At 43.0% G+C, this 27,750-nt stretch overlaps 1 protein-coding gene across 7 annotated transcripts; it reads right to left on the minus strand.

Annotated features, from left to right (window-relative positions):
- Positions 1 to 3,444: 3,444 nt before the first annotated feature.
- On the minus strand, positions 3,445 to 27,053 carry LOC135388656 (E3 SUMO-protein ligase PIAS2-like). Of its 7 annotated transcripts, XR_010421498.1 has the most exons (11): positions 26,945 to 27,053; positions 24,464 to 24,621; positions 20,772 to 21,100; positions 20,516 to 20,600; positions 13,912 to 14,529; positions 12,597 to 12,781; positions 11,699 to 12,113; positions 7,232 to 7,413; positions 6,211 to 6,254; positions 4,981 to 5,144; positions 3,445 to 4,140 (listed from the first exon to the last, which is right to left on the minus strand). XR_010421498.1 is itself a non-coding variant. In XM_064618346.1 (10 exons), the coding sequence occupies exons 1-10, from the start codon at positions 26,966 to 26,968 to the stop codon at positions 5,087 to 5,089; spliced, it is 2,079 nt and encodes a 692-aa protein (XP_064474416.1). In that variant the 5' UTR covers positions 26,969 to 27,053; the 3' UTR covers positions 3,445 to 5,086. The 7 variants fall into 7 exon arrangements, 6 of the variants coding, with proteins under 6 accessions (XP_064474416.1, XP_064474414.1, XP_064474415.1 ...); XM_064618346.1 differs by having other exon boundaries at positions 3,445 to 5,125; XM_064618344.1 differs by having other exon boundaries at positions 3,445 to 5,144.
- Positions 27,054 to 27,750: the final 697 nt, after the last annotated feature.

Raw genomic sequence — 27,750 nt, forward strand, 5'->3', positions numbered from 1 at the left:
GTGGCCTGAAGAGATGGAAATCGCTGAGGGCGAGGTCTGGACTGTAAGGGGGATGTGGCAGCAACTCCCAGCCAAGTTGTAAGGTGCGTTTTGTGAGATGCGCGGTATGCGGGCGTGCATTGTCCTCTAGGAGGAGGACTCCTTTCGTGAGGAGGTCCGGCTTTCCGAAACTGGAGGTGTTCGAATTATAGTGTTCAACGTTCCACAGAAAGGTCAGTCTTTCGAGTCAGTTCGAGACATGTTATCCGTCGATCTTTGAGGATCAGGCGCTCCACAAGTTGGATGTTCTCAGGAACTCTGGGCTCTGAGCCGCCCAGGCCGGGATCATCCTGCACTGATGTACGGCCGTCTCGGAACCGTTTGCACCACTCAAACGCTCTGCTGTGGCTAAGTGTATCATGACCATACTGAGCTTGAAGTCTTCTGTGAATTTCACATGACTTTACGCCTTCATTCACCAAAAACTTTATGACAATTCGCTGTTCGATGTACGCGCTCACCTCGTTGTCGGCCACCTTGTCCAGCACGTGTCTTCTGTTTTGCATAAACTTTGGTCCACCACGTGGTGAACGCGGAGGTCTGTCGCGTGTGAAAATCACGAAAATGAAGTAGCGCGAGCCATTTGTACACTCAGGAGACAGAAAGTCCCGGTTTCACTTGAACACCCCTCGTACAAACTGTTGGGGCATGCTCATTAAGTGTATAGTAAGATGTACGATTGTAACGGTGACCAGGACGCGTCTTCGAAGTTAAAGGGGTTGAGACATTTTACAGGTGCGGTCTAATTACATCATGGACGCATGGTATTGCACACCAGAACACAGAGGAAAAAGGATTATTCTTTTACGTGTCATACTTAGCGGGATACAAGCCCTCGAACGCGCTCCCGAGCAAAACGCAGATGTCACAGACGTGCGAGAATTGTGTCCATTCCCATTGGCAGCCATAAGCATGCGACTGCTTGTGCGCTGCCTCACTGGCAGCGGCTGTGATGTCAGAGCTGCACGAGTTCGGTATCCACGGTGCCCATTTTCTTCGTTTCTATTACTCTCTTCGCTGTAAAAGTTTCAATCCACGTTCACATTGGTGCAAAGGATCGTTCTTTACGTTTATCTAGGATAACTTGGGATGATCTATCGCAACCACTTTAACCCTTGTATCTGCAAGAGTCAAGAGTAGTCGACAACATCCCTGACATACCTTCCTGTCATATACTGCTCTGTTTTTTATTCAGACTTATCTATAATGTGATTATCTCCTGAGTGGAGCTGTAAAGCCAGTAGGTTTTGTTTGTTGGTAAGAGTGTTATCCTGGTTTTGAGAGTGTTACGCAGTGTTACCCAAGCAGCACAACACGTTGGCACAATGTTTTACCAATATTGGCAATAATGGCCCAATATCGGACCGACATTCCCAATATTGGTCCAATATGGGGGCAACATGTTGTGTTGCTTGGGTATGTTGCTGGAAAGTCAATAAACAACGTTTAGGGAAAGTAGAGCCGCAATGTTCCTCCAACGTTGCTCTGCCAATGCTATGGGGACGGGTAAAACATAATGCACGAACGCAACAGACACAGACGGACGACGTCTGAATGCAACACCTTGCAGAAGCTTGATGACTACCTCATCATTCACGACTGCAAGATTGGCAAAAGCCAACATAGTTTTGACATTTAAGAAGTGCAGTCTCAGTCTACAGTTTACGGAAGAGGAGCCCACTTCCGGATCCCTGCAGTTCCTAGTTGTCCGGTCACGAGTTTCCCCTTCCGGACTGTGCTGGTCAGCTCAACAAAGGTTTCAAAGACGCCTTCTCCAGTTTTCAAGCTCCCATTCAAAAATATAGTCAAACACAGTATTGTCAAATCTGCTCTCCTCTCAGCCGCCACCAAATCATGCTCACACCTAGTGCCGTCTAGCATCAGCTTTCAGACCTCCCGCCTCAGGGGTTTTCCCAGGACTTCAATTTTGCGGAGTGTTGGTGGAATGTAGGGGGGGGGGCAGCTGTTGTTAGTCACTTAGCCCAGGTGGTGTTGCGACACGTGCTGAGACTAATATATGTACTCCCAGACCTTCGGGTTGTTTATGGGCACCCTATCAAAAATAAATTATCATTATTAACATGCCAGACAACAACAGTGACCTTATGGTGCATTTCCAACACTTTCCAGAGTTTCATCAAGCATGCAGGTGTACACTTGCACAGTTCTATTTCTGTAATACACCAGTCTCTTTTTGTTTGTCCTTTCTTTCCCTCATTTTCTTTTTGTTTTGCCACGCCGTGTCGATACGATTTGATCCCACAAAATACTGTCCCCCGTAAACGTCAATCCTTTATTACCAGGCTTGATTGCGCAGGTTGTGGCATTTCGAATACAAGGCTATGACACATTGACTCTGCAAAACTCGAAAGTTCGATAAACATGTAATGTAAACATGTAAACATGCAATGTACTCTTCAGATGCCCCAACAGGCTATCACAGATGATTCCGGCCGTGCCCAAGAAGCAACCGCCCTGTCTGCACAGTAAAGCACAGGAGTCCCTTCGTCCCATGTGATCGGAATTTGGTTTATTCCATCCCACTTCATTGCGTAAAACAGTACATAGGCCAAACGGGGCAGTGTCTCATTGAATGGCTCGCTCAACACCGCTACAAATTAAACTTGGACGAGCCACTTCCTTTAAGACAGCACCTCAGCGCGTGCCTTGGGTGCCTCCCTCTCCTAGAAAAGGCGACCATATTGGGAAAATACCACACGATACAAGGGATGTAGGTCATGGAATTTCACATTGAGGCGGTGGCAACAAACAATGCGAGCAGCAACTCTCTCGCCTTTGGGGAGAACGAGGTCGCCTTCTTGCGAAAAATTTGGTGGGTCAGCCCGGTAGTCTCCCTCTTGCATTTGTGCATGTTTTACCTAAACCAACATTCCCCACTAGCCCTTTCGTTATTAGGGAAGGGCTACTAATACAATCAAATGTCCACGTTTTGCCTGCATTTGACTACTTCGGTTGCCAGCCTTGCCAGAGACAAGGATATTTCCCTCCCTCTTTGCCCATGTTGTTCACTTCTCTACACCTACCACATTAAACCTTCATTGCTGGATTGAGTCTTGTGTTGTCCTCAATATTGTGCATTCCTACATGTACACCAGCTTCCTTGCACCACTGATTTGTTCACGAATACTTTGAGACAGTTATTACTAGTTACTTGTAACAAACTTCATTCTCAAAATCTGTTTTTGACAGTCTTGCATCACAGTGGTTTGGACCTGCACGGTAGGTATACAGAGCAGACTTTCTCTGGACTTTCAGCAAATACTATGGACTACTTTGTTGCAGAGAATGAAACATTTTAAAAATGTTTACAAGATGCTTATACTTACCCTGCTTGAAGCTTCACCCCTGTACATGTATTTTCCAACAAACACCACCACATGCAGGTATCATATGTAACAAATGGTTTTATTTGTCCATGGCAAGATACACCTCTGTTAACCATATGCATGAAAATAAAACCAAAAGATTCACAAAATGAAGTAGTGTATGCATTCATACTGCAGTGGAGTCTTCTATGCAGCTATCTACACGTCTGGTTATGAAAATATTTACAAATGCACATTTGTGATGTTTCCATGTGATAGCACGCTGTCATTACGATGAATAATAATAATAAGGAAACAAAAAGTGTCTGGAAAGATATGCAGTGCCCTTACGAGGTACCATCAGCTACAAACCTGCTCTCGGAGGAGAAACACATGTTCTGAATAAATTACGGCTGGAAGCCACCATACACACCTCGCATCTAGGCACCATAGACAAAAAAAATGTACAGAATGATAATACCTTTCCGACAGCATGCGCACAGTCTGAGTTGCAGCGACTAGTGTGGTCCGTGAGGTGAACAACTTAAAGGGAGGAAAGCTATAAATAGGTATACAACAGCGCATAACTGAACACTTCAGCCCACAACTTAGACCATGTAGGGTGCCGGACACGATTGAGGAACATATCCAATTGCAAATATGCAGCATTGCCTTGCTAGCTGCTAACGAAGCCAGTGGGAAATACATACAGAGCAACAAGATGGAGGTAATCTTGTGAGAAGCAACCAGCAAACAATAATAATAATGTTACACTCTGAAAAAGAAAGCAAAGGACACTGTCAACCCTTGTGAGTAGTAACAAGGCAGCACTCGAAACTGTCTGCATATACAGGGTGTTCCACCTAACCCCCCCCCCCAAAAAAAATCGTATCAAAAATTTATTTGCCTGAACATTATGGGGTCAACACTACTTATCTCTGGGGAGATTTTGCCATTACTTTTGAGTACTTTTATCAAATTTAATTCATGTGAAATTCAATTTTCTGAATTGATCTCAGAGATTTGACAAGTCAGCCTACTTTTTTTTTCTTTACAGAAACGAAGCCCACATCGTATTTACCACACCGCAATGTGAAATACATTAGTGTAGCTGGAAATTTGTGAGCCTCCAAATGAACCCTTTCGCAATTTTTCTGCAGTTATTACCATTGTCCATTGTATTAGTGAATGTATTTTGCAATAGAATGGGTAAATCTGGCATACGCTTTCTGCTTCCGTAAAATTCAATTTTCTGCAAATTAAATTTTATAAAAGTGCACAGAAGTCATGGGAAATCTCCATCGATATAAATAGTGTTAATCCCATAGTGTTCACACAAGTACATATTTTAATTCTTTTTTTTTTTTTTTACATTAGGTGAAGCAACCTGTAGATATATTGTGTGGCCAAAATAAAAATAAAGCTTTACTCTGTACAAAGCTTTACATCAGTGAACGACACACACCCACCCGGAAATTGTAACGATGCACGCACCTATTTACAGAAGGCTGTTCGCAGCAACCTCACAATCTCCATTCATGCAGACAAATTACAACAATACAAAAAGATAGGTGAAGAAAACAAGCACGCATCTCTCCCACACATACACACACACCGTTGCAAGCGAGAGGTGGTCTGCTGTTTTCCTCCGCATTGGGCCTCCAGTGTTGCCAACCTATGTACATGGATGCAGCAGGCCCATCAGTCGCAGTCCAAAGAGATTATGTCTGGAGTGGAGCCGGATGCCTTCCTAACAAGTCCTGTGGAATACGAGGGCATCTAGAGACAGACAGACCAGAAAAGGTGACCGTTACTGCTAAGCACGACAACGCGGGTCCCCAATTTTTCTGCCTTTGTCCTTAGCTTGGCCTTATGATCCTGTCAGATGGTCAGACTACAAGGCCTCACTTTAAAAAAATAACTTGATAAGAATCTGAACATTTTTTAGGCTCTACGCTGAATTCCCTCACTTATATTGAAGCAACATCACCCACAGAACGTACAAGTGTATCTTCGTCTTGTGTGGACCATAATCGATTATCATTTTCCTGTGCCTGCTCCTCCATCTCTGGTGCTATGCAACAGCTGCATTTTAAATTGCCAAAATGGAGTCTATCAAAAGAATTTACTTTGTTTTTTGTTCAGCATTAATCCTCTTTCGCACAACTGATATAGTATCTGTGCTGGACATAAATGTCTGCAAGGGCACTTTGCTAGTTTCCCTTCACATGGGTGTGACCATCTGACAACATACATGCTACAGTAAACAGGAACAGAATCTAGCTGAATGAAAAAAGAAAGTTGCACAGATCGTGCACATTTTGGCCTCTCTGTTAGTCCAAAAGTGTGGAACCCAAGTTATCAGCTTAGTTCAGCATATTCGTTTAGCAAGAAACCAGCACTGGACAAATCTTGAAGGACGACTAACACACAAAGGAAAAACATTTAAATGACAGAGGGTACGGGCCCAGTAATGCATCACTGACAGAGGATTCAGAAGATTATTCTCGGATCACAGCGAGTGCATAATTTTGGCATCTTGAGGTATACAAGCAGATTTTCAATACGTAAGTGACAGAATCACTGAAAATAACTTTGGTCACAACAAACAAACATGGACTATTGGAATCAGCTACTCATTCTTCCATACCACTCCAAGGAATCATTAGCAGCAATTCTCTTATTATGGCTACAAATAAAAGGTAGTGAGAAATACAAGTGAAGCTTGGAAAAGACTATCTACTCAAATTTCTGAAGGTATCTGAGCCCTGTATATGAAATAATTGCATTTACGTGAATGCCACTGTAGTAATTACTATATTTTAGCATGTATAGGAACACTTACAGATCTCTCGGACTCGTTTGTAAGCAGAGAGTAGATGTCAAAGCCTGAGGAAGAAAAAAAAAAAAAAGGCTTTGTAAAAATAGTTGCACAGTTACATAAACAGATAGCAACTACCTCCACCCCACATGCTGCATGCTAACTGAACAGCTACAGCTGTGTGAATAGTCATTTTAAAACAGAAGCAAATAGTGCTACAGTCCAAAGTGAAGTGAATTGAATACTCATACAGAACCAACAAAAGCACATAGCTGCCGGAAGCCACTACAGGTGCTTTAAGAGTGTAATTGTGGTATCTGACAGTATCCTAAGAGTACTACCGCACTTTGAATTCCCAAGGTTTGCTAGGGTTCCAGAAACAGCATGGGCCGTCTCTCGTAACTCCGCAGGGCACGGTCACCGCACACTACGAGCTGTGCAGTGACTTGACGCACAATACCAGTAGTATATGAAAGCACAGCAAACACTCGCGAAGAGCGGAGTGACGTTCACGGTGCTAAGACCACTGCAAAGTGTCACAGATGGATGTCTGATACGTGCATATGGATACAGAGCTTCGTATGAAGCCGCTCTCTCACCTTGCCTCACGTCATTTTCAGGCATGCATGCGAAGACTGGGAACTATTTGAATATATTCAATCTGAAACTAGACATTAAATTTGGTTCGAAATTTGAATCAAATACACAAGCTTCATTTTGGTATTTGAAAGTCTGGACACTGCCCTAGGAACAGCTACATATGCCCTGCAGTACTAGCAGACACCGATGTGCTAATATATACACTCTTAATCAATCGCAGCAAAAATGCTAGATAGCGTATTCGACCGAATGCACAAAACAGTCCACAGGTTCTGGAAGTCCCACTACACAACTAAAGGCAAGAGCATAAGCTAAAGAAGTTTTGAAAGCTTTTGAGTGCAAAAACTAGCTTGAAATCATCAGAAAATATTACACATCCACATGCCCAACACACATACAGAAACCATACAAACAAACAAAAACCATAAAATGCGAGCCTACTCACTTGGATAGTTGTACATGGCATGTGAAGAAGAGTAGTATTCAGGAAACGGACTCGAAACTGGAGGGTAATACGGGGAACTGCTAGGGTCCATCATTGGCATGCCCGGATAGAGAGAGCCACCAGGCATACTTGATGTGGGCATAGATGACGTTGAAATTCCTGAATTTGCTGAACTGTGCATGCTGTAAGAGGGCAAAGACATTCTTGCAAGGCCGTGTAAATACCAAAGAGACACCAAAATTATTTCTTTAGACCAAGTCAACCATGGAATCGAACACATGCATAATGTGGAAGCACAGCACAATAAATAAGGCAGCATATTCTACTAGGCTCTTTATCCAGTAGACTCGCGTTAATTAAAGCTCCAACATTTCGAGCTCTCTGTTAATTCAAACGTATTTCGAATTTTTGTTTAGCCCTCTATATTTTCGATGTAATGATAAGCTTCGTAATTCGAATGCCACTTTTGCTTAATTCAAACTTCCCTCATAGTGCTTCTGCCTACAGGAAGCGGCAAAATGAAGCCTGTGAAGTGGCTTCCGTTTTCAATTGGTTACACCGTTTCTTGGGGCACTGTGAACCACATACTGCATGCACAAGACGCATACACAAAATCGAACTTTAGTCAATTGGGTTGAACATACACAGACATCATCCACCGCTGCACACTTCTTGAATGTTTCATGTCTTCGCTGGGAAAAACAGTCGCCGATAATTCAGATAATTCAGAGTAGAGTACTACAAACGGCCAGGCTGGCTCGAAATCAGACTTCAATATCATTTTGATTGCAGGCTCGAGTCCAGTCAGAGAGTTCTTGGGCCTGAGTCAGGCCGAGCTTTTGTGTGCCGTTCTTTCACATTATTTACTCCTCAACATTAGTTTTCAAAACAAAGCAGCCAAGTGGCTGGGCCCTTCTTCAGTCTTTCTCCTAAAACACTATAACACAGTCTCCACGTTATTCTTGACTTTGCCATGTTGAGGATCACGCTGCCAGAGGTGCACGAGAGTAGACACCAACCATGAGCACAAATCGCATCAAAGACTGTGCTTGCGCATTCCAGGTATGTGTGGTTTATGCTGTGTTATGAGACTCAATTGTATGAATTGGACCTGGTAAACAGATCGCATCACAAATTTGTTACATAGCTGCAGGCCAGGCCTCGGTCGGGCTATGGTCGGTTAAGCCCCCGTGGCATCAGGTACGGGCCCGGCAGAGTTTTCAAAAGCTGGGTCGGGTAAGACTCCGTGAGTTTGGGTACAGGCCGGTAAATGTAGGCCCGTGCAATGTTCAAATTTTGACTTTCCAATTTTTCAGAGAAAACTGTTGGCACTGTTAAACACCCCATAGAACTAACATATTGCCATGTCCAATAATTCAGATCATACTCATCTTGCTTCAAACCTGCATGGTTTTTGGGACTTACCGTCTCCTGAGCAACCAATACAAAGGTTGTTTCCGACATGGCGCACAAGCTTCTGCGCACGATGGGAGGAGGAGTGTATTTGCGCACGACCGGAACCGAACCGAACCGAACGCTCCGCTTCAGACTTATTACAAGGGGTAATCTTTCAATACACGCCTTCGAGCATCGGAAATACTGAAATGTTCTACTTCAAGTGAGGATGTCGACGATACTGCGATAGATGTGTTTAGTAGGGGAAACATTCAAAAATGTGCTTTTGCATACATAAGGAATCATAATTTTATCATGCAAGATATATGTGGGCAAAATATTTCTAATTCAAACAAAAATCTGTGTTCTCTTGGGGTGCAAATTAACAGAGTCTACTGTATGTACTTCCCCCTTTGTTAGTCAAAATCATACTCGTCTTGCCATGGAATGCAATGTCACATGTGGTTAATGCAGAACTGATACAGTAAAACTTCTGGAACAGTATGTCTTGCATTTCTTTTGTAGCATTTGTATTTGGACTGTCAAATCTAAATAATAACCTTTTTGCCAATAACCTAGAAATTGGCAAAAACCAAGAATGCGTAAACAACCCCCGCTGGTTGACACCCTTGATACAGCACTTGACATCTTGTGTAAAAAACATGCCCTTTGAAAGAACACCCACTTCAGAAAAGACCCTCATCTCACAAAATATAAAAAAGATTGGATTATTTTGACCACTGCTGGACATACATATACCACCATGCTTACAGTACCACCAACAGAATGACACACTGTCTTCAGACCAAACACCATCCGAACAAAATTCCTTCCTTTGTTTGTGATACTTGTTCAACATAAACAATTATGTAAGAGTTTTGAAAGCACAAACCCCCATCATGTTATCTGGGACATTAGTGTTTACACTACTAGCATTTCCTGTCCAATGCAGTTTTAATAAGACATCTTGTGCATATGATAATCCACAACGTGAAACCTTTATGGAGTTGTAAAGAAACAAACCGGTGTATTCCCAAGCCTGACAGAACAGTCTCTTGTTGCTTCTTAAATATATGCCGGCCCATTCACACGCAAAGCAACAGCCTCTCAGTCCTTCAAAAAGCCCACCTAACAAGTACTTAAAATGTCTATGAAGTACGAGTCATGCAAATTAAATGTGCCCATGCCACGCAACTATCATATTCTACCAACAAACAGCAAGCTCAAGCACAGAAGCACCACTTTTATTTCTTAAAAGTGCACAGGCTTTGCATAACTTAGAATGGCACAACTGCTGCCATGAAAAGCATTTTTTGACATGCACGACAAGCAAGTTTTTGAATAACTGAGTCACAACAAAAGGCTACTACAATCATGCGACAGAGGAAGCCACCATGCAATGGATGCACTCTAGAGCTGCCTCAAGGCAGACCTCACGTCTATGTTCAAGATCATATGCCCACGAATTGTATCAGAAATTTCGCAGAATTCAGCCATAAAAATCAAGTTTGCACATTCAAAAACTTGCAGAAACATGTTGACACACAGGACTGAGCATTACAAGAACTGCACTGTGTGAATGCAAGATGTCCACTGCACTTACAGACTCAAAAATTATGATTCCCACAACTGAGAAATACGTCTTGGGGGGTGAAGACAATCTCAATATATGCGAAAGTGAGACTAGCTGAGTGTGCTGTCAAAGAAAATGCTACATTATGCGCATATATACACACACATCAGACTGGAGACTAGAGTATTCCACCAGTATTCTTGCCGCAATGCAGTGAAAAGTTGAGCTGAGTACTGAATGTGAAGATCACAGTTTGTATGTACAGTAGTCACGCAATGTACACGTGCCCATGCTTCTGCTATTTGCTGCACTAGGTAGATTGGTTTTGAAGAGTACAGCTATTTCTGACCAGGAAAGCCACGTGCTAGCATAACACTTATCCCAGTTTGATTGTGGTGCTAGAAGTACAAACCAAGTTTTGCAAACTCACTGTTCCTTACAGACTAACACAATCAAGTGCTTCTATCAACCAATGCAGAAGAAAACTACTTATACAAACAAGGCAACTTGCATGTCTTGGCAAACGCACACAATGCTTAACCTACTGTAATGTTAATGTGAAACGATTTCCCTCATCAGTAAAGCTCTTGTCATTGTAGAACAAAGTTTCGGGGTATAATGCTGCTCAATCGAATGACTCAGAGGCTGTCTCATATTGCTCACAAAGAAAGTAGGACACACAGAAAAGCAAGGTCAAGCCTGAATGTTACAAAAGCGCAAAAGCAATGTATGCATGCACACGGGTCGACAGTGAAGTCTCTAGGTTCTGTCGGTGTTGCCGGTACATAACCTTTATGGACAACAGACGTTGTTCCCCACTTCCTTACATCATGTTTGACCGTGGGATAGAACACAGTACAAGTAAATGATGTACAGATTATATTAAAAGCTGAAAAGAAAGGTGGTATAGGATTCCTAAAGACATCAGGTCTGTTAACTTTGTGCAACGAGTATGACTGTAGTACTTAACGTAGGTGCTCAAATACCTATAAGCACCTGAGGTATAACAGAGGCACACAGATTTGGGGGTCAAGGGCCTGCCAGCACATGCAAACATTTTAAGATATCACTAACCCACTGAACTCAAGCTGTCTCCATATTACGGCGCCTTGATAGCAATGTGGTTTTACTTCACTAAAACTGGTGAGTCTTCATAAAGCAATGACAGTTTTGGAACTGCTTCAATCATAAAAGGCAGAATCTACATAGCTTCAGCACCTAAAAAAAAAACTGCAGAAGCAATTCATTTTACCCTGTGGCGTTGTGTAAGTGACGGGGCATATGGTGCACACAACGTGCAACATGGCCTTTTCTTAACAGCTCCTTTATGTAATATCATAGATACAGGGTGCTTATTTAAGCCATCCCGAATACACTCTGTAGTGAGATCACTTACAAAGCAGTATAATACATTCAGGCGCAAATTCAACTTTACGCCCGAAACGTTAGATCACATTTTACCATTCAATGCACATTAATTAAGAGAAATGACTACATACCCTAGAGGCTGAGTCGACACTGTGACACCTTGCCTCGACACACTTGATCCTAGGGATCCCAGCGGGTTTGTGTAGTGCATCGAAGACGACGGAACCGTAGACACAACGGAGGAGGAACAGGCCGCAGGGGGAAGGGGCGGACTCATGAGGCTCGGAAACGAAGAGTTGGACGAACTCGAAGAGTTTGAAGATGATGAAGAGGATGATGACGAGGGAGATGGGAGGGAGATGAGGGGAGCAGAAGAGGGAGGGGATCCACCCCTCTGGAGGGGAGCTGCCGACATGAGGGGAGGTGGTCGGGGCAGGGAAGGGGTCTGTGGGGCATCGTCATCTTCGTCACTGCTGTCCAAGGTGAGGTCGATCACTTCCACACGTGGACGCTTGCTACGTGGCGGAGATGATGGTTCCCGTGGAGCTGGGCAAGGAAACAGTTTTATAATTGCCTCAACTTGCGATCCAGGTGGAAAGTAAAACCAGCTAAAGACGTTTTACTCATTAAGACTTGCCAAGGGCACAAAAACTAGAAAATGCATTCCAAATTAGATCAAATTAATGAATGGATGTTAAAAACCTCTAAAACATCAATGCAAACTATGCAGAAAAGTGTGTTAAAAAAAAAAGAAAGAGAGAGGACACCAAAGAAAATGTTTTCCACTGTGAAAGCGGTTTACGTTGTCACCTTGACATCCAAAGTATCCACACATTGAAGTTTACTTGCATGAAACCACAAACAAAAAAGTAAACATTCATCATCTATACAATGAAATAAACAAAGAGTGTAAAATTCATCAAAAATGGAGTCATGTGCATTGCTGTTCCAGCCTGGGAAAAAAATTTGCCCAGAGGGTAGAGAAAATTATTTGTAGATGTGAATCAGTGTCGACAGATTGAAGCTCACCTGTTGCAACTACTGGCTTAGAGGAGCCAGAGACGGGTGCCTGCGATGATGTCGCACTGTTAGACTTTGGACTGTTGATAACGTGGCTTTCCTTCTTGGCCATTAGTGGTGTCCAAGAGCCATCCTCATGGAACTGCACTTCTTTGCAATCAGGAGGAGCTCGCCCACCAATTTCAGCAAACAACCTGTAACACAAAGATTTCTATTTCTATTCGGGATAAAGGGGGCTTAAGGGGGGGGATGAGAGGGATAAAGGGGGCTATATGCAAATTTTTCAAATACCGAAGTGAATAATTGTACATTTCATTCAAACTCTGAATCAACTATGGCCAGTCGAGGCCAAAGAATTAAAAAAGAAATAAATGCACAGTGATATCCATGATAAGCAAGAAATGCAGCCTCATGCACAAAAGCTTGTAACTTAATGTTGCATTCGTGCTTCGTTGTTCATTTATTTTCAGCGAGATTAGCACGAAAAGGATGCATGCCTTATTGGCCTTCCTGGGCATGGTACTTATGACTTGAGTCAGAGAGAGTTCGGAGAGTACTTTCAAATTGAGGTACCAGATAGCTATTCACATTAAATCCATATTTTAGCACATAGGAATAATAGTCACATGAAAAAGTGAGTCTGCAAATTCCAATAACAGATGCTGGTGTGACACCACTGCCATAGCATGGTATAAAACAATTTCAAACTGCTGATTTCTCAAGAGGAAACATTCTCCCAAGTACTAGTAGGCTCTCAGTCCTCTTACAAAGTTCTTCTGGGCCGGTAGCATTCACAGAAGTACCAACTTCTCACTAACAGTGCCACAAAAAAAATAGGTTGCTGAATATATTCCACATGCATATGAGAAAGAGGGAAATCACTAGAGGATGACAACCCCAGCTGTGAACAACCTAAATCATGCTAAAAGTATTGCAGCTTTTATGGCTAGACTACTGTAGCACACTGCAACCGGCCCAAGAGAGCAGAGCTGAAAAGTGCCATATCATGCTCAGAAACAAGAACCGAAAACATCTCTCTAGCATTTCAATTCACCATGCTCAAATTGTGTGCAGTAATTTCCCATACCAGCACAAAAGGTACTTGCATGAATACCACAAGAACATTCTGCCGTGTCAACTCCAAGCTCGAAAGTATTCTGCCCGAGCCTGATTTGATTTGATTTTGTATTTGATTTTATATATATCTGGCACAAGGATAACACAGTCTGCCTGAGCTTGAAGGTGCTCTCAGCCAAGGCCTTTACATAATACATTGCCATGCCCATTCATTCACGTGCAATTCATCTGATAAGAAAGCTCTCACCCATCAATCACAAGAGAGTTGAATGTCGCTGGCTTGTCACACACTGGACATATCCATGTGGGCTTCTTCTCATTCATTTGCAAATAGAGCGACGCATCAAAGCACTGGAGGTGCGTGCATGTCATCGCCCTGCATGGTATTGTCATCTTCATCTTCCCCAGGGGACATATGAGGGAACCTCGCAAGCTCGTTGTTGCAATCTCTGAATCCGGCTCTGGCTGCATCTTCTCCTTGATCATTGCTCTTGTGTGGTCCGGATTGCGGATACCTGTTGCCTTTAAACGCTGTAGCAGCGTGGCCGCCGTTAGTTTCCTCACGAGGTAGACCCCAAGGACGTAGACGCGGCCGTACTCGGATGCCCACGTGACAGATATTTGGTTTGGAGTGGTGGGGGAGAGTCGACAGAGTCCGACGATGTTGACCGGGCGGCTGGGTCGCTTTGGTTCTACTCCGGGTTTGTTCGTTGGTATGGGGTTTGGCAAAGGGCACACCTTTGAGTTGACCTTAACGCAGATGCTGGGCGGGAAGTTGTCGTCCTGCTCGCAGCTGGTCTCCAGGAGGCAGAATCGGAGCTGGACCTGAACTGTGTAATCGGGTTTGGCCCCCGGGGTGTAGTCCCTGCAGATAAAGAACGTGGGTGGAGGATCTGTACACAATGCTGATAACTGAGGATGTCTGAAGTATTTCGTGGGTAGGATGATATTAATTTAAGAGAAACAGCTTGAGATATGATTGTGCACAGAACTCTACCAAGCTACTTATCTTAAAGAAGCATTTCAGAATTATAAAAAAAAAACTATGTCAGGAGGAGTAGATACTCGGATTATATTATATTATACAGTCGCCGACCGATAATTCAAACTAAAAAATTCGCACTTTCCAATTTTTGAACAAAACTGTCGGCACCGTCAAATGTCCCATAGAACCAATGCACATCTGCCTCCATTAATTTGGACCATTCCTCAGATGACTCGCTTGATTATTCGTAGTCATCTCACTTCAAACCTGCATCTTTGTGACGTAGCATCTCCCGAGTGCCAGAGGTACAGCAGATCAATGTGTTTTTGCACCCAAGATTTCGTACTGCGTTACGAAACTACCATTCCTGAGGTGATGCATGCATGGAAGTGCAGCGCAGGAGGGCGGAGCTTATTTGTGCACGACCAACCGAAACCGGCTCCATGTCAGACACGTTGCAAGAACTCATCTTTCAATACTCATGTCCTCAACTACAAATATCGGAAATACTGAAATGTCGACCTCAACTACAGGTGAGGATGTCTATTATGTTACTGCGATAGACATGTTTAGTAGGCACAAAGACGCAAATTCACAGATGATGGAGCGTTAATGCCATGTCGTCGTTTGATACTTCCCAGTAAAACACAAACGTCTGTTAGACATACCAGAAAGATCCAAACGTCTAAGACATTTGGGATGTCTAGTAGACATCCGGGTATGTCCAGCTAACGTGGAATGGATGTACTATGGATCGTCGGAAGCTCATCCATAACTGTATAAATGGATATTCTCTTTATGTAACAGCGGGACATTTGTCACATCCGGTGGACGTGCTCGTGAGGCACTGCGACTCTAATATACGTCCAATCGATGTTCCTACCGGATTAACATACAATATAGACGTACGTTTACGAAACCTTGTTTCGATTATCAATTCAATAGTAATTTTTACGTATAGCGCTAGAAGAAAGCGAATCTATCTTGCGAGAACGTGAGAAATTGAAGAACAAGTAAAAGCAAGTTTTTCCATTTGTTCACGTCCTGCTCTCTGCAAAGTATCTACGTAGCACTCTTCCACCAACACAGGAAACCTGTCAGTCTGACAGCTCCATTCAGCAGGTAACCTCATCATAGACAATAGCCTGAATTACAAACACAATATTTGCCAGGAAGGAATATCAGAAATGTTAGCGGGCAGTTTGACTCATTGCAGACGTACGAATTAATTGCAGAATCACATCCTCGTCACCGTTACAAACGTTTTCGGCCCCACTACACTTAACAAACATCCCGCAACTATTGGTATTTTAGTATATGTTCCATCCAGTACGCCAATAGAGGCTACTGAGAAATGCCCAAGCCGTGTCGGATGGGGTACGGCAACGGCTATGTCATTTGCGCTGTTCATGCCCACAAAACAGCAGAAAAAGTAGATTTGCAATCTGGTCTATATTATATTGTAGTTAATCCAGTAGGAACATCGATAGGACGTATATTAGACGTCGCAATGCCTCACAAGCACGTCCATTGGATGTGCAAATGTCCAGCTGTTACATCCAGAAGATATCCATCTATACAGTTATGGATGAGCTTCCGACAATCCATAGTACATCCATTCTACGTTAGCTGGACATATCCGGATGTCTACTAGATATCCAAAATATCCACGGTGTACCATCCTCTAGATGTCCATTAGACGTTCGTGGTTTGCTGGGTTCAGCAGTGTCAGCATCAACGTCGTCTTCAGCACCAACAACATAAAAAATGTGGAATCGACGGCAAGGACGAGGATGTCGTTGATGCACCCCCATCCATAGGGGGCAATCCTTGCTGCGACGACTACACGCATGAACGTGTACAAGGATGGTACTACACTTGAAATTCACCGCGGTACATCGCTATAGGTTTGTGCTGTGAAGCAAACACATATACATGGCCTTTCATCCACGGCAGAGGGCAATTGCTCATCATAATCTTGACCTTGTTTGTTGTGGTTAAGCTCAAACAAGTTGATGGAGTCAAGTTTTTTGGTATGAATCTAGATTCTGGTTTGGCTTATCAACCTCGTATCGCATATGTCAGGAAGAAAGTCTCGCAAGATTTATTTGGTTTATCACGGTTAAAGCACCTCATTACCACTAGTGTGTTATTAGATGTTTATTTTGCACTTATCCACAGACACATTTCTTATTGTTTGGAAGTGTATGGGATTCACATACAGGTAAAATCTGCATCCTATACTGTATTTTCTCAAATCTAAGATGACCTTTTTTTCCTAGAATCCTGCGTTCCAAAGTTGGTGGACGTCTTAGATTCGAATATCTGTGCTGCAATGAACGTCAGGGGAGAACCGGGACCGGGCCAATAGCGCAGCGCGACCGATACCATGTGTTGTGGTTGTCAGCGCCAGTCAGCACGAAACAAACGAAGCAATGCAAATGGGGACGGACTGTTGTGGCGTCGTCACTGCTGCGTTTGATGGCAAAGTTATCGCTTTCGCCACTAAATGCGGCAACAATTTAGCGGCGGCAAGGCGGTTTCAAGTATCAAACGCAAATGTTAGAAGATGGCTGAAGCAGCAGCGAGAGATCAAGAATTGCGCCAGCACAGTGGATTTTGGATGCTTGGTGCGGTATGCCTGACGACGCTCTCAGGCAAGCTTTTAAAAGCTATGGTTTGTCTAATGCTTTGAACGGAACGGAACACAATGAGCTCTGGGCAGATAGAGGTGAAGAAAGTGGTGATGTATAAATGGTATTGGGCATCATATCCAAATGCTAAACACTACGACAGTATGTCTCTGCGCATGAGAGGAAGAAAAGGTTGGAGAAAGCACGTGACAAAGTGTCTGTCCACTCAGATAGCAGCAATAAGGGGGTATTCGCAGACGGGCCACAACACTATGGTGAAAAAGATGAAGCAACATGGACCTCAGATGCAGTTGCTGTGGTATTTGAGCACCTTATTTGAGAGCGACCCCATCAGACTGTTCTATGTGCACGATGGGAAAGGGAAAAGCTGAGGGACTGCGCAAAAGGCTGGCCTACCTTTATAGAGTATGCTGCATCCCAATCTCTGTTCCCTTTTCCAAATTCATGTACCCTGAACTTGGGGGTCATTATACGTTCTAAAAAAATATGGTATATGTTCTGCAAAAAAAAAAAAAGCACTACGGATAATGATGGGTCTTTCACCTTCTGAATCTGCCACCTTTGCTTTTGAGCTCTTGGTATTGACGATATTTTCACGTTTGTCCGATACAAGTGTTTTATTCTCATGTACAACCTATTGCATAATATGGTTCATTCTTTGTTGCTACCTGTGATTTTTTTCACAGGAATATACACTTAAGGAACAATGATCTTTGCATTAAATTACCACAGTCATGCACTAATTACGGGTATTTCGATATTTCGTAACAAAGAACTGGAACATGCTGTCAATGGAAGCTAGGGAGGCAGGTAGCCTTAACATATTTGAACGCATGCTTTCAGGTGCGATGTGACTCTCTTCCTTTATCATGTTTACGATGATGATGGTGGTGATGATGATGATATTACCATTATGTTTCGTGTCAGTTTATGTATATTTTGAGTGCAAAATACAGTAGAATCTCGATGATACGAATCTCACGAGGTCTCGGAAAAAATTCGTATAATCCGAAATTCGTATCAAACGAATTAAACCACAATAAAAATTGAGGCAAGAAAATAGACAATGACTGTTCATTTTCCGTTATTGTCAATAAAAGAGGTCGGCTGTAATGCTTTTGTGTCTCCATTTTTGACCAATGCTGCCCAAATACGCGACATGATTCAAAAGATGTAGCACGTGCTTTTCACCCGCGAGTCGCGCGACAGTGGAGCGAGCTTCTCCTAAAGCACGCAGTCATTAGGTGAAGCCGACTTGCGGAATGGTGATGCGTAATGTTCCCACAAGTTGTCCTGATATGTTCCCTCCACGTGTTCTGGGGTTCTGGTCGCTGTTTCCCGCCAGAGCGATGTCACACAGCTTCGCGGTTTATTGTTGCGAGGGGGGTAAAAGGTCAAAACAGAGATAAGGTGATAAGGTTCCAGGCCGTTCAATCCCTTTGATCTTATCTCCACCTCCACCAAAAGGAAAGCCATTGCTTGCATTGCGCTACATGATGTAAGGGAGTTCGTGGTGAGGATCGTCCTTCCTTTTCGAAAGACGTAGCAGCATGACTTGCGTGCTCTCGCGTCACGGGGGAACGACCTCTGTAGCATCCTTGGCTCATTCGTATCATCCGTAAAGGCAAGATAACGCGTTCGTATCATCCGAACTCTAATACATGGGAAGAATAGGCGTTCCGGCCGGGACCGGAAAAGAATTCGTATCATCCCGAAATTCGTATCATCCGTGATTGTATCATCGAGATTCTACTGTAGGACCACAGTAGAGGGTTGCCTAGCGGTCCTATCACAGTATCATGTAAGATAATGGCAAGACAATAAAAAGAAATCAATAAAAAGAGCATATACAGTGAAACCCGCATATAACGATATTGACGGCAATCACGAATTCTATCGTTATACGGGGTACATCGCTAAACGAGGGCTGACCTAAATAGCGTGTCCCCGAAAAGTCGCAAAAGAAAGAGAAACAGATTCTTAAAAAGCTGTGTGACATCTCACTGGGCTTGGGAAAACAGCGATCAGAACTCGTTGAGGGAACCAGAGAACATAGCAAGACAACTTCTGGCAACACTACACCGTCACCATTACGCAAGTCGGCTTCACCTAACGCCTGAGTGCTTTAGGAGAAGCTCGCTTTAGAACACTGTCGCGCGACTCACGGGTGCAAAGCATGTGCTAGGCCAATCATCTCGCAAATTTGAGCAGCATTGGCCAAGTACAGAGACACAAAAGCTTTACCACCTACCCTTTCACTGACAGTATTGGAATATGAACAGTCGCTGTCTATTTTCTTGCCTCAATTTTTATTTTGGTTTAATTCTTTTGATGATACGAATTTTTTCAGCTACCCCGTGACATTTGTAGCATCGAGATTCTACAGTATCTTATCGCCGCGAGGTTACGCGTACAGGACAGCGTCCAACATCGTTATACGAGTACTCGGAACGGCAGTCTCCATGGCTATACGCAGGTCGTTTCCCCGTAGAAACAATGTATATTTTGACGGTAAAATCGTGAACCATCGTTTTACGAGGGATATCGTTATACGCGTCATCGTTATCCGCGGGTTTTACTGTATAAGACTTTTAAATGTCACTTTGAATGTTCTGAATCACCTCCTGTCTTGAATCTGTTGTTCTCACTAGCAGATGATTCTCGGCAGCCAATAAAAACCCCTCTGCTGACCTGACCACATGCACGGAGTAGCTGAGCTAGATTATCACTGCCACGTGCATTCTCATAAACTAATTTTTTTTATAAATTTGCAATTCCCAAAGGAAATATTTTGCGGGACAGTTCCTAAAGGCAGTATGTTCATGTCACATGGTAAAAAAATATGTTTGAAGTACATTCCATGCTCCAAAATTACGTGAAGTATTGAAACAGCTGCTGGGCACTTGTAGATTGTTTCTATAGAGAAATTGACGAAGCATGCATGTACACACAAAAACTAAGTGGATACAACAAATTACAGTATGCCTTTGAGACAAGGACACTGCCGTGCTTTCCTTTTTAATGTTTGTATAGCTCTCACAAAATGTGTAACAAGTGTGCAGCAACAACATGGACCTCAATGACTCAAGGATACCCCAAAATTTGCTGCCTCAACCTTGGGTGATTGAAAGCAAAGAGAGAGAGAGAGAGAGAGAGAGAGAGAGAGAGAGAGAGAAAATATGCACACAAAGCAGTGGAAAAGAAAAACTTACCGCGATGCGGCTATGTTGTGGACTTGTTGAGGCGTGAAGTGGAATACAAAATTGTTCTCCTGGAATCTGACATTCCCATTGGGCACTGTTTAAAACAGAACAAAATAAGCAAAAGAAGAGTAGAAAGCTGCAGTCCATTGAACATCAGTTTTGAATATTTGGGGAAGGCAAAAGGGGAAAAGCAAAGAAATCCTGGTTGTTGCTTGTGGATGTCACGCAACGCTCTAAAAACAAAGCCCAATAACTGAACACTCACTGAGGCTGGCAGGCCGGTGCAACTCAGCCAACACGTCGTAGAATGGGAGTGGTTTAAATCGTACATCTGGATGCACTGGGTAGGTGGTGCCACCCCCGCCAGGACCCACCAATGGGGGCGGAGGGTGGAGCTTTGTGGGATACTCGCTGTTACCATGGATGCTTCCCACATGGTGAGATGACATCATCATTGGCCCCCGGTCACCAGTAGCCGTGGGATAGCTGCCTGAAGATGCACCACCTTGGTGGGGTTTGAGGGGAGCTGGAACTGGTGAGACAGGCCGCGGGACCGACGGAGCTGATACTATACCAGTGGCAGTGATTCGACGTCTGCGAGTGTATGGAAAATGCAGTGTTCAATGGCAAATGTGCAGAGGGATGTCACCAAAGTTGTTAGCGCAGAAAGGAAGTAAAAAAAAATAACAATAGACACAATGAAATGACAGTTAAAAGATTTTTAATATCAGCTCTCTTCTACAACCTATGCTTTACATCCTGCTGGTGTGCAGGTACCATGTACTAGTTATTGTCCACTTTTAGCACGGCATCTGCCACACAAGTAACTATTCATCGGGGTCATAGGCTAGAAGCGAGAACAAAGACTTGACAACAGAAACGTAAAAATTTGAATATAAAACTAAAGCCACAACAAGAGAAGTATCCAAAAGAAAAAGTTATAGACCACAAAACAAACACCCGTGATACTATCCGAAACCGAGGCTTTTTCCTGTGAATGGCAGATGGCCCAAATGACATTCAACATAGACTATAGGTTCGAAAGCAATCTAGAGCATACCGTACTAAGTGACTAACAATAACAGAGAACACATGTTGCTTCCCGTTGGAACAGACATCAATTATATCACGAAAGGTGAGCGTGCCAAGCATGAATATAAACGTTTTAAAGAATTACGTGATATTTGTTAGATTTTTTTTTTTGTACAATGCAATATGTATATGCTAGCCACTGTTCGCTGCAGGTCTGATGTACTTTCACCTACTATTGTTCAAGCCAGCAGGGTGAAAAAGGTAGCAGAGGGCATTTGAGATATTTGCTCTAGATTGTGTTATGCAGCACCATATCAGAAACACTGCATAAAACTGGAACAATTCCAATCACCCAGCTAGTGATAACTCAGGAAAAAATTTTATGTCGGCAAATTCGCTCTGCTAGTTTTTTGTGCTTGCCCAAGGAACAGCCAGTACAAATTTCATTAAAATTTGTTGAGAAGTTTCTGGTATACAGTCAAACTCCTTTACAACAAAACTCAGGGGACAGCAAAAAAAAAAAAAATTGCAGTAAAGGTATTTTCGTTAAAAAGGATGTCCATTATTGGACCTATAGGGCTCCAGCGGGACCGCAAAAAAATTTGCTGTAGTGGTATTTTCGTTACAAATGTGTTCGCTATAAAGGAGTTTGACTGTACATAGAAAGCGGAAAAAAGCAAACATGACAAAACAGCTTTTTTTTTCATCAAGCCAACATTTATTGCTGGCCCCCTTGCGGCAATAATGTGGCCGTAAACTGAACCAGAAATGTAATATGTTAGTTTGAACAAAAACACACACACACACAAAAAAAAAAACTGTAAAGAACATTCTTTTTCAAGCAACATTCTTTTAGCAATAATATCGTCAGTTTGAAATACGGGAGCATTTGCTCCCAAGACAAAACCTGCTATAACATGAAAACGAAACGTCATACGAAAACAAACTTCGTGCAGTGATAGGACATGGTCATGGGACAACCAGTACGCAAAAAGAATAAATAATTTTTGCTCCTGTAGGGCGTACTCTCCCTTTGAGTGGTTCTATGCAGTGCTGGGGTAACTCGTTACTGTAACTAATATACTTTTTTTTCAGTAACTCTTCACTTAACTCGTTGCTTTCGAGCTCCAGCAACTTCCTGAGGAACTTGTTCCTTCTGTTTGATTCTTGTCTGCAAACATTGCGAGCTGTGCCCTCCCTCCCTCCCTAATGAGAGGACAGTCACGTGCACGGCACACGTCTGACGGCCTCGTTGTTGCACGGTGACTGCTACAAATTCTGTTTCGGCCATACATCAGGGGATGCAGGTGACGTTCGTCTTAGCAACGAGCGGTGTATTTATAATCAGGGAAAGTTAAGGGAATCTTTGTTTCCGTTTCTGGCCCATATTTGATTCTGTTTCAGAATCCGTTACCACCAGTTGTTTTCGTTTCCGCTACATTTCCGCTACTATTTGGTTTTATGTATAGTATGTATTATGTATATATTATAGTATTATGTATAGTCGGTTTGGTTATGTATAGTATGTATGTATGTATGTATAGTGTATTTGTATGTATGTATCTATTTTGAGGGGTTTTGGGATAAGTGCCCACATTTATTCAAAAGTATAGCACATGGTTTCTTTTTTTTGCTCACGCTTGCAACTTGCAAATCACCATAAGTGTATAAGAACTATGCTTCTTCCATTTCCTATATACTATTTACTTATATGCTCCAGTGTGATAGTTCACTTTAGCTTTACTTCCTCAGTTAATTTTGGTTTGCTTCATTCAGCTTTATTTCATAAATGTATCTAAATGATTTCGCAAAGGACTGTAATAATTCTGGTCCTGTAGTTTCCGAATTATTACCATAAATTATTTTCATTTCCATTTATATTTCAGGTACTCTGTGCGATATCTGTTTGTGTCTTACTGTTACCCGCTATATTTCTGGTGTAATACTGTTTCCGTTCCCTGCTTATAATGACAGAGGGCACTGTGTAGCAGGATTAAAACTTGGTGCGGTTCCATAAGAAATGTGGTAAAGGAAAACTCATGGAACCTAGACTTTCAATGACCACTTTGTGCTCCATTGAAGAACCTTACTATGAGATCAAAATCATGAAATGCCTTCCTAAAGAAGCAAATAAAGGTAGGCTTCTTTTGTCATCTCAAATATTGGTATACAGTTTTCGTATATCGTGCACCTGTTGCGAGAATTATATAGAGGTCAAGAACAAAAAACTGCATATTATGTATCAAGTAACTTGAAGTAACTTAGTAACCAGTAAAGTAACCAGTAACATAATTACATCTTTTGCACAGCAACTTTACTTGTAACAAGTCAAGTAACTTCCCCATTTCTGGTTCTAAAGCTTAGCTTATTTGAGCCAATTGTTTATGTTGGTGAATGAAGTGAGATAATGGGAAATGAAATTATGTTGAGCAGGTAATGAGTTTGGGCCCATGTTGAGTAATGAAATGCAACATTATGTGATGGGCCCACCACGATGCGACGCGGAATGGATTTCTAGAAAAGTGTCGACCCACGCAGAGGTGGGTAACCAAAATCAATGCTTCCAAAGTCTCTGAGGCTTGTTATAGGGCATAGTCAACAACATTTTGCCTCAAATCTGCAGCTCTGATGCATCGCTGGAGCAAAAGGAAGGAATTGGGTGATAGCAGCTTTGTAGCTTCAGCTTGGGCCTGGATAGTCGTTTTAAATGTCAGTACACAAAGAAAATGCACCACATGACATGTTGCTGACTAGTCTTGGTAGCCACATTTAACCACGTGTTACTTGCTATCCCAGGGTGTATTGCATTAGTAGCCACTACACACTGCAACACATGAGCATGCCCTCATGGTTTTCCAAACTGGAAGTAATTTAATACATTGAAAGATGTTGCAACAGAAAACTACTGGTACATGCAATACTCACCTATGCAATTCCCTAATTTTCATCTGTATAGGTAGGGACCTCATACGAAGCAGCTCGAGGGCTCGAGCCTGCAGTTCCTGTTTTCTGCCAGACTTGTTCCGGCCCGCAAATCCGAGGAGTACTTGCAGCTCCGACACACGGAAGCTCAGTACCATTTGCTGTACAGGAAGCATTACAGAATGACTTCGTTTGACATAATTAAAAAAAAAAAAATATTCTCAACAATGTCTGCATTCCTTCATTCGTTGTGAATTGTAGAAACATTTGTGCCCTTCAATAGGAAGTGCAGGCAAGTCCAAGGCAAACCAGTGAGAAGACAGTTCACCTCACGAACTTGACCCACTTTTCTGGCAGGCCTGTCAGCAGATGAAGCCATGTGGCTGTAGCTCAGTACGTTCAATGTCAGTCACAAGTACATTTTCCAGACAGGGGGATAGTTGTAACAACTTGCCCAAGTGTTCCTTAGTTACAGGAACGCTACAGTTTACTAATGAGCTTTGACTGTATTCTCAGAAAAACTTACAAATGTATGCTGTTTCACATAATGGTGTTTTAACAAAGTGCGACTTCTGCACTACACAAAGTGTATAGACGAGACGTCACGCCCCTTCTTGTGGAATGTGGAGAGAGAGCAACTATCTCACTGCTCTCAAGCTATCTCCCTCTTTAGCAATGATGCACATTACAACACGTGCATTTGTCGCTTTTCCAAAAAACAGTGAATGAATGTGTAAGCACAGCTGATCTTGACACAACACTGTGCAAAACAAGCAGCTATTTCCTCGTCAGAACAAAAATGCGAGCAACCGTGGAAAACGTCTCTTGGGCTGGTATGTACTAGTCAGTTTTTGAGCCACACCATGGAGGCTGCATGTGGTGCAGTAAATTTTCTGTACTGGAGCTTACGTTGCAACCATTGCACAAGTACATTACAATTAACCACCCAAAGTTATGAGAGCCACATCTACTCCTTAAACCCCCTGACCACTACAGCAGAATAGACCAGTACCTATGACAAAGTCAGCTATGAAAGCAAACACAACTGGAAAGGTGGTACCCCATTCAAAATGCACCCTGCAGACTCAAATGAGCACCATCTTGATATTTCCATGTGTCAACAGGTACTTACACGTAAGTCACAAGATACGCAAGTTTTATGGAAACTGGACAGTTGCTTGTTGGAGACATGGGGATTCATATGAGTCTACAAAACTGTATTTGTATTTAAAAAGTGAGCTTTTTAAAAAAAGCTTTTTTCTCAGGTTCCTTGTTTTTTTTTTACAACTTATGCTACAGGCATATGCTGGCCTCCTTTCTAATAAGCCGAGTTTGCCTTCGCTAAGAGTTTTGCAGCTTCAGAACATGCGGGGTAGTATAACTGCTGAGGGGGTGCAAGTTCACAATCAGTAGGGGTATATGTATACCTGTAGAGGTACGTGTTTTTCTCAAACGTGACTTGACATAGAGAACAACATGCAGAGATTACATGACTATGCATGCACATTGCCTCTTCTTGCAGACGTCAAGAGTTTCTACACCACTGTAACAATATCAAATGGTATTTAAATATGCCTAACGAACGGAATGGATATGCAGTGCCGTATTCCTTGTTTCAAGAACATGGGAGTTGACAGAAGTGCATCCTTAGTTCTTTTATATGCAGTTGCCAGGAGTCGTTAATGGTCGATTCTGTCAACGATTTTCACCCACTGAGGGCACGTTTGCATTGCAGAGAACACGGAGCACGGAAGCCTGATCCCCCTGACAGGTTCACCGTCTGGACAACGTTTCCCATATCACCCCTCTTCCTTCGTTGTGACCCTGTCGGTTGCCAGTACACATTACGGAAAACCCCCGCACTACGGTCCTCCACGTCGGAACCGGGCTGTGCATCATTTCATTTATCGCGAAATGTTTAAATTACAGGTTTGCAGGAACACTTGCTACTTGAGCATTCACGGAAGCAGCGTTTCATGTGCTTGCAACGGTGTCTCCGTCCCTTGGGAAGGTCGTCCTCCCAATAAAATTAAATTGAAAACCCTGCTTAACACACGACGTAAACCATTATCAACAATATTAACGTGGTCAGATACAATACATACACATACACGGGTATATGACACCCGTAGCTCCTAAAACATTGCCCTAATTCTTCGCTTGCAATGAGACGCAAACTATCTGTCACACTGTCGGATTAATCCAGACATAACACCAACTGAAGAGATCTCACGACACCCATATCGTTATTCCGCGGTTAAGTTTCAACTCCGCATTGCGAAGCCCGTTAATTTAATTCGACAGAAATTACAGTGCATAGTCAGTTAGGCCTAATCGTGTTGAACACTATCCTTGAAAGTTTTAAAAAACCACCATAATTACTAAGTTTTGCCAAATAGTGCAAAAGAGCATATACCCAGAATGCAGTCAAAAGTATGCCAGATAGGGAACAGCGGGTTTAAAGTAAATGGAGCAAGAACTTACGCGATATTCCTCGGTATCCGACATTTTGTCAATTTTGCCATCGAACTCCGGAACTCTGGGTACAAAAACAACCAACCAAGTGAGCCGCTCGACCGCTCGACGCTCCCTCTACGTGGCAACGAACGCGGATAACGGGTTCCGCTCCGTTTGAACCTACAACGATTAAATTTTAGTACATCGCTTATAACGAATTGTGCCTGTGATGTCCACTCTGTCTTTTACTTCTGCATTTACTCATAGCTATTCGGTTATTTCTCTGCCTATGATGTACACCGCCAGTGGAAGGCAACGTTCTTCCATGGCAACGTTTGATTGACCGCGAAGTGCTCCTTACGTTTCGCAGCATAAAGCTAAAGCTGAATATTGTTTCAAACGTAGTACAGCAGATCATAGATTTGTGGTGGACACTGAGTTGGCCAGGCAGATTACGCGAAAGGGATAGCAGGAAAATACGGGAAAAGTGGGGCGAACGCCCACTTTTGGAAGTGGAGGGAAGTGGGTGGTTCGTCATAAGACAGTGTCTCGGACTGGAAGAGTGTTCTGGCGGTTCTGTTCTGGTGCGTCGACTAAGCTGATGAGGTTTTAAGTACTCCCTGATTTTGAGTCGCACCGGGGGGGGGGGGGGGGGGGGGCGGAAAAACGGACAAGGTAAAAAGGAATGGACCCGGAGGCGGTACCATCTGACATGGAGGGAAGGATGGTCCCGCGGTATCACGTGCGCCCATATCACATGAAACAGAACTTTTCCTTCACTTTGAGGAGCACGCAAGACTCAAAATCAGTGAAAGTGTGCCATTATTATGTTG

This window comes from Ornithodoros turicata, chromosome 3 (genome assembly GCF_037126465.1).
Source record: "Ornithodoros turicata isolate Travis chromosome 3, ASM3712646v1, whole genome shotgun sequence".
NCBI classification, from domain to species: Eukaryota; Metazoa; Arthropoda; class Arachnida; order Ixodida; family Argasidae; genus Ornithodoros; species Ornithodoros turicata.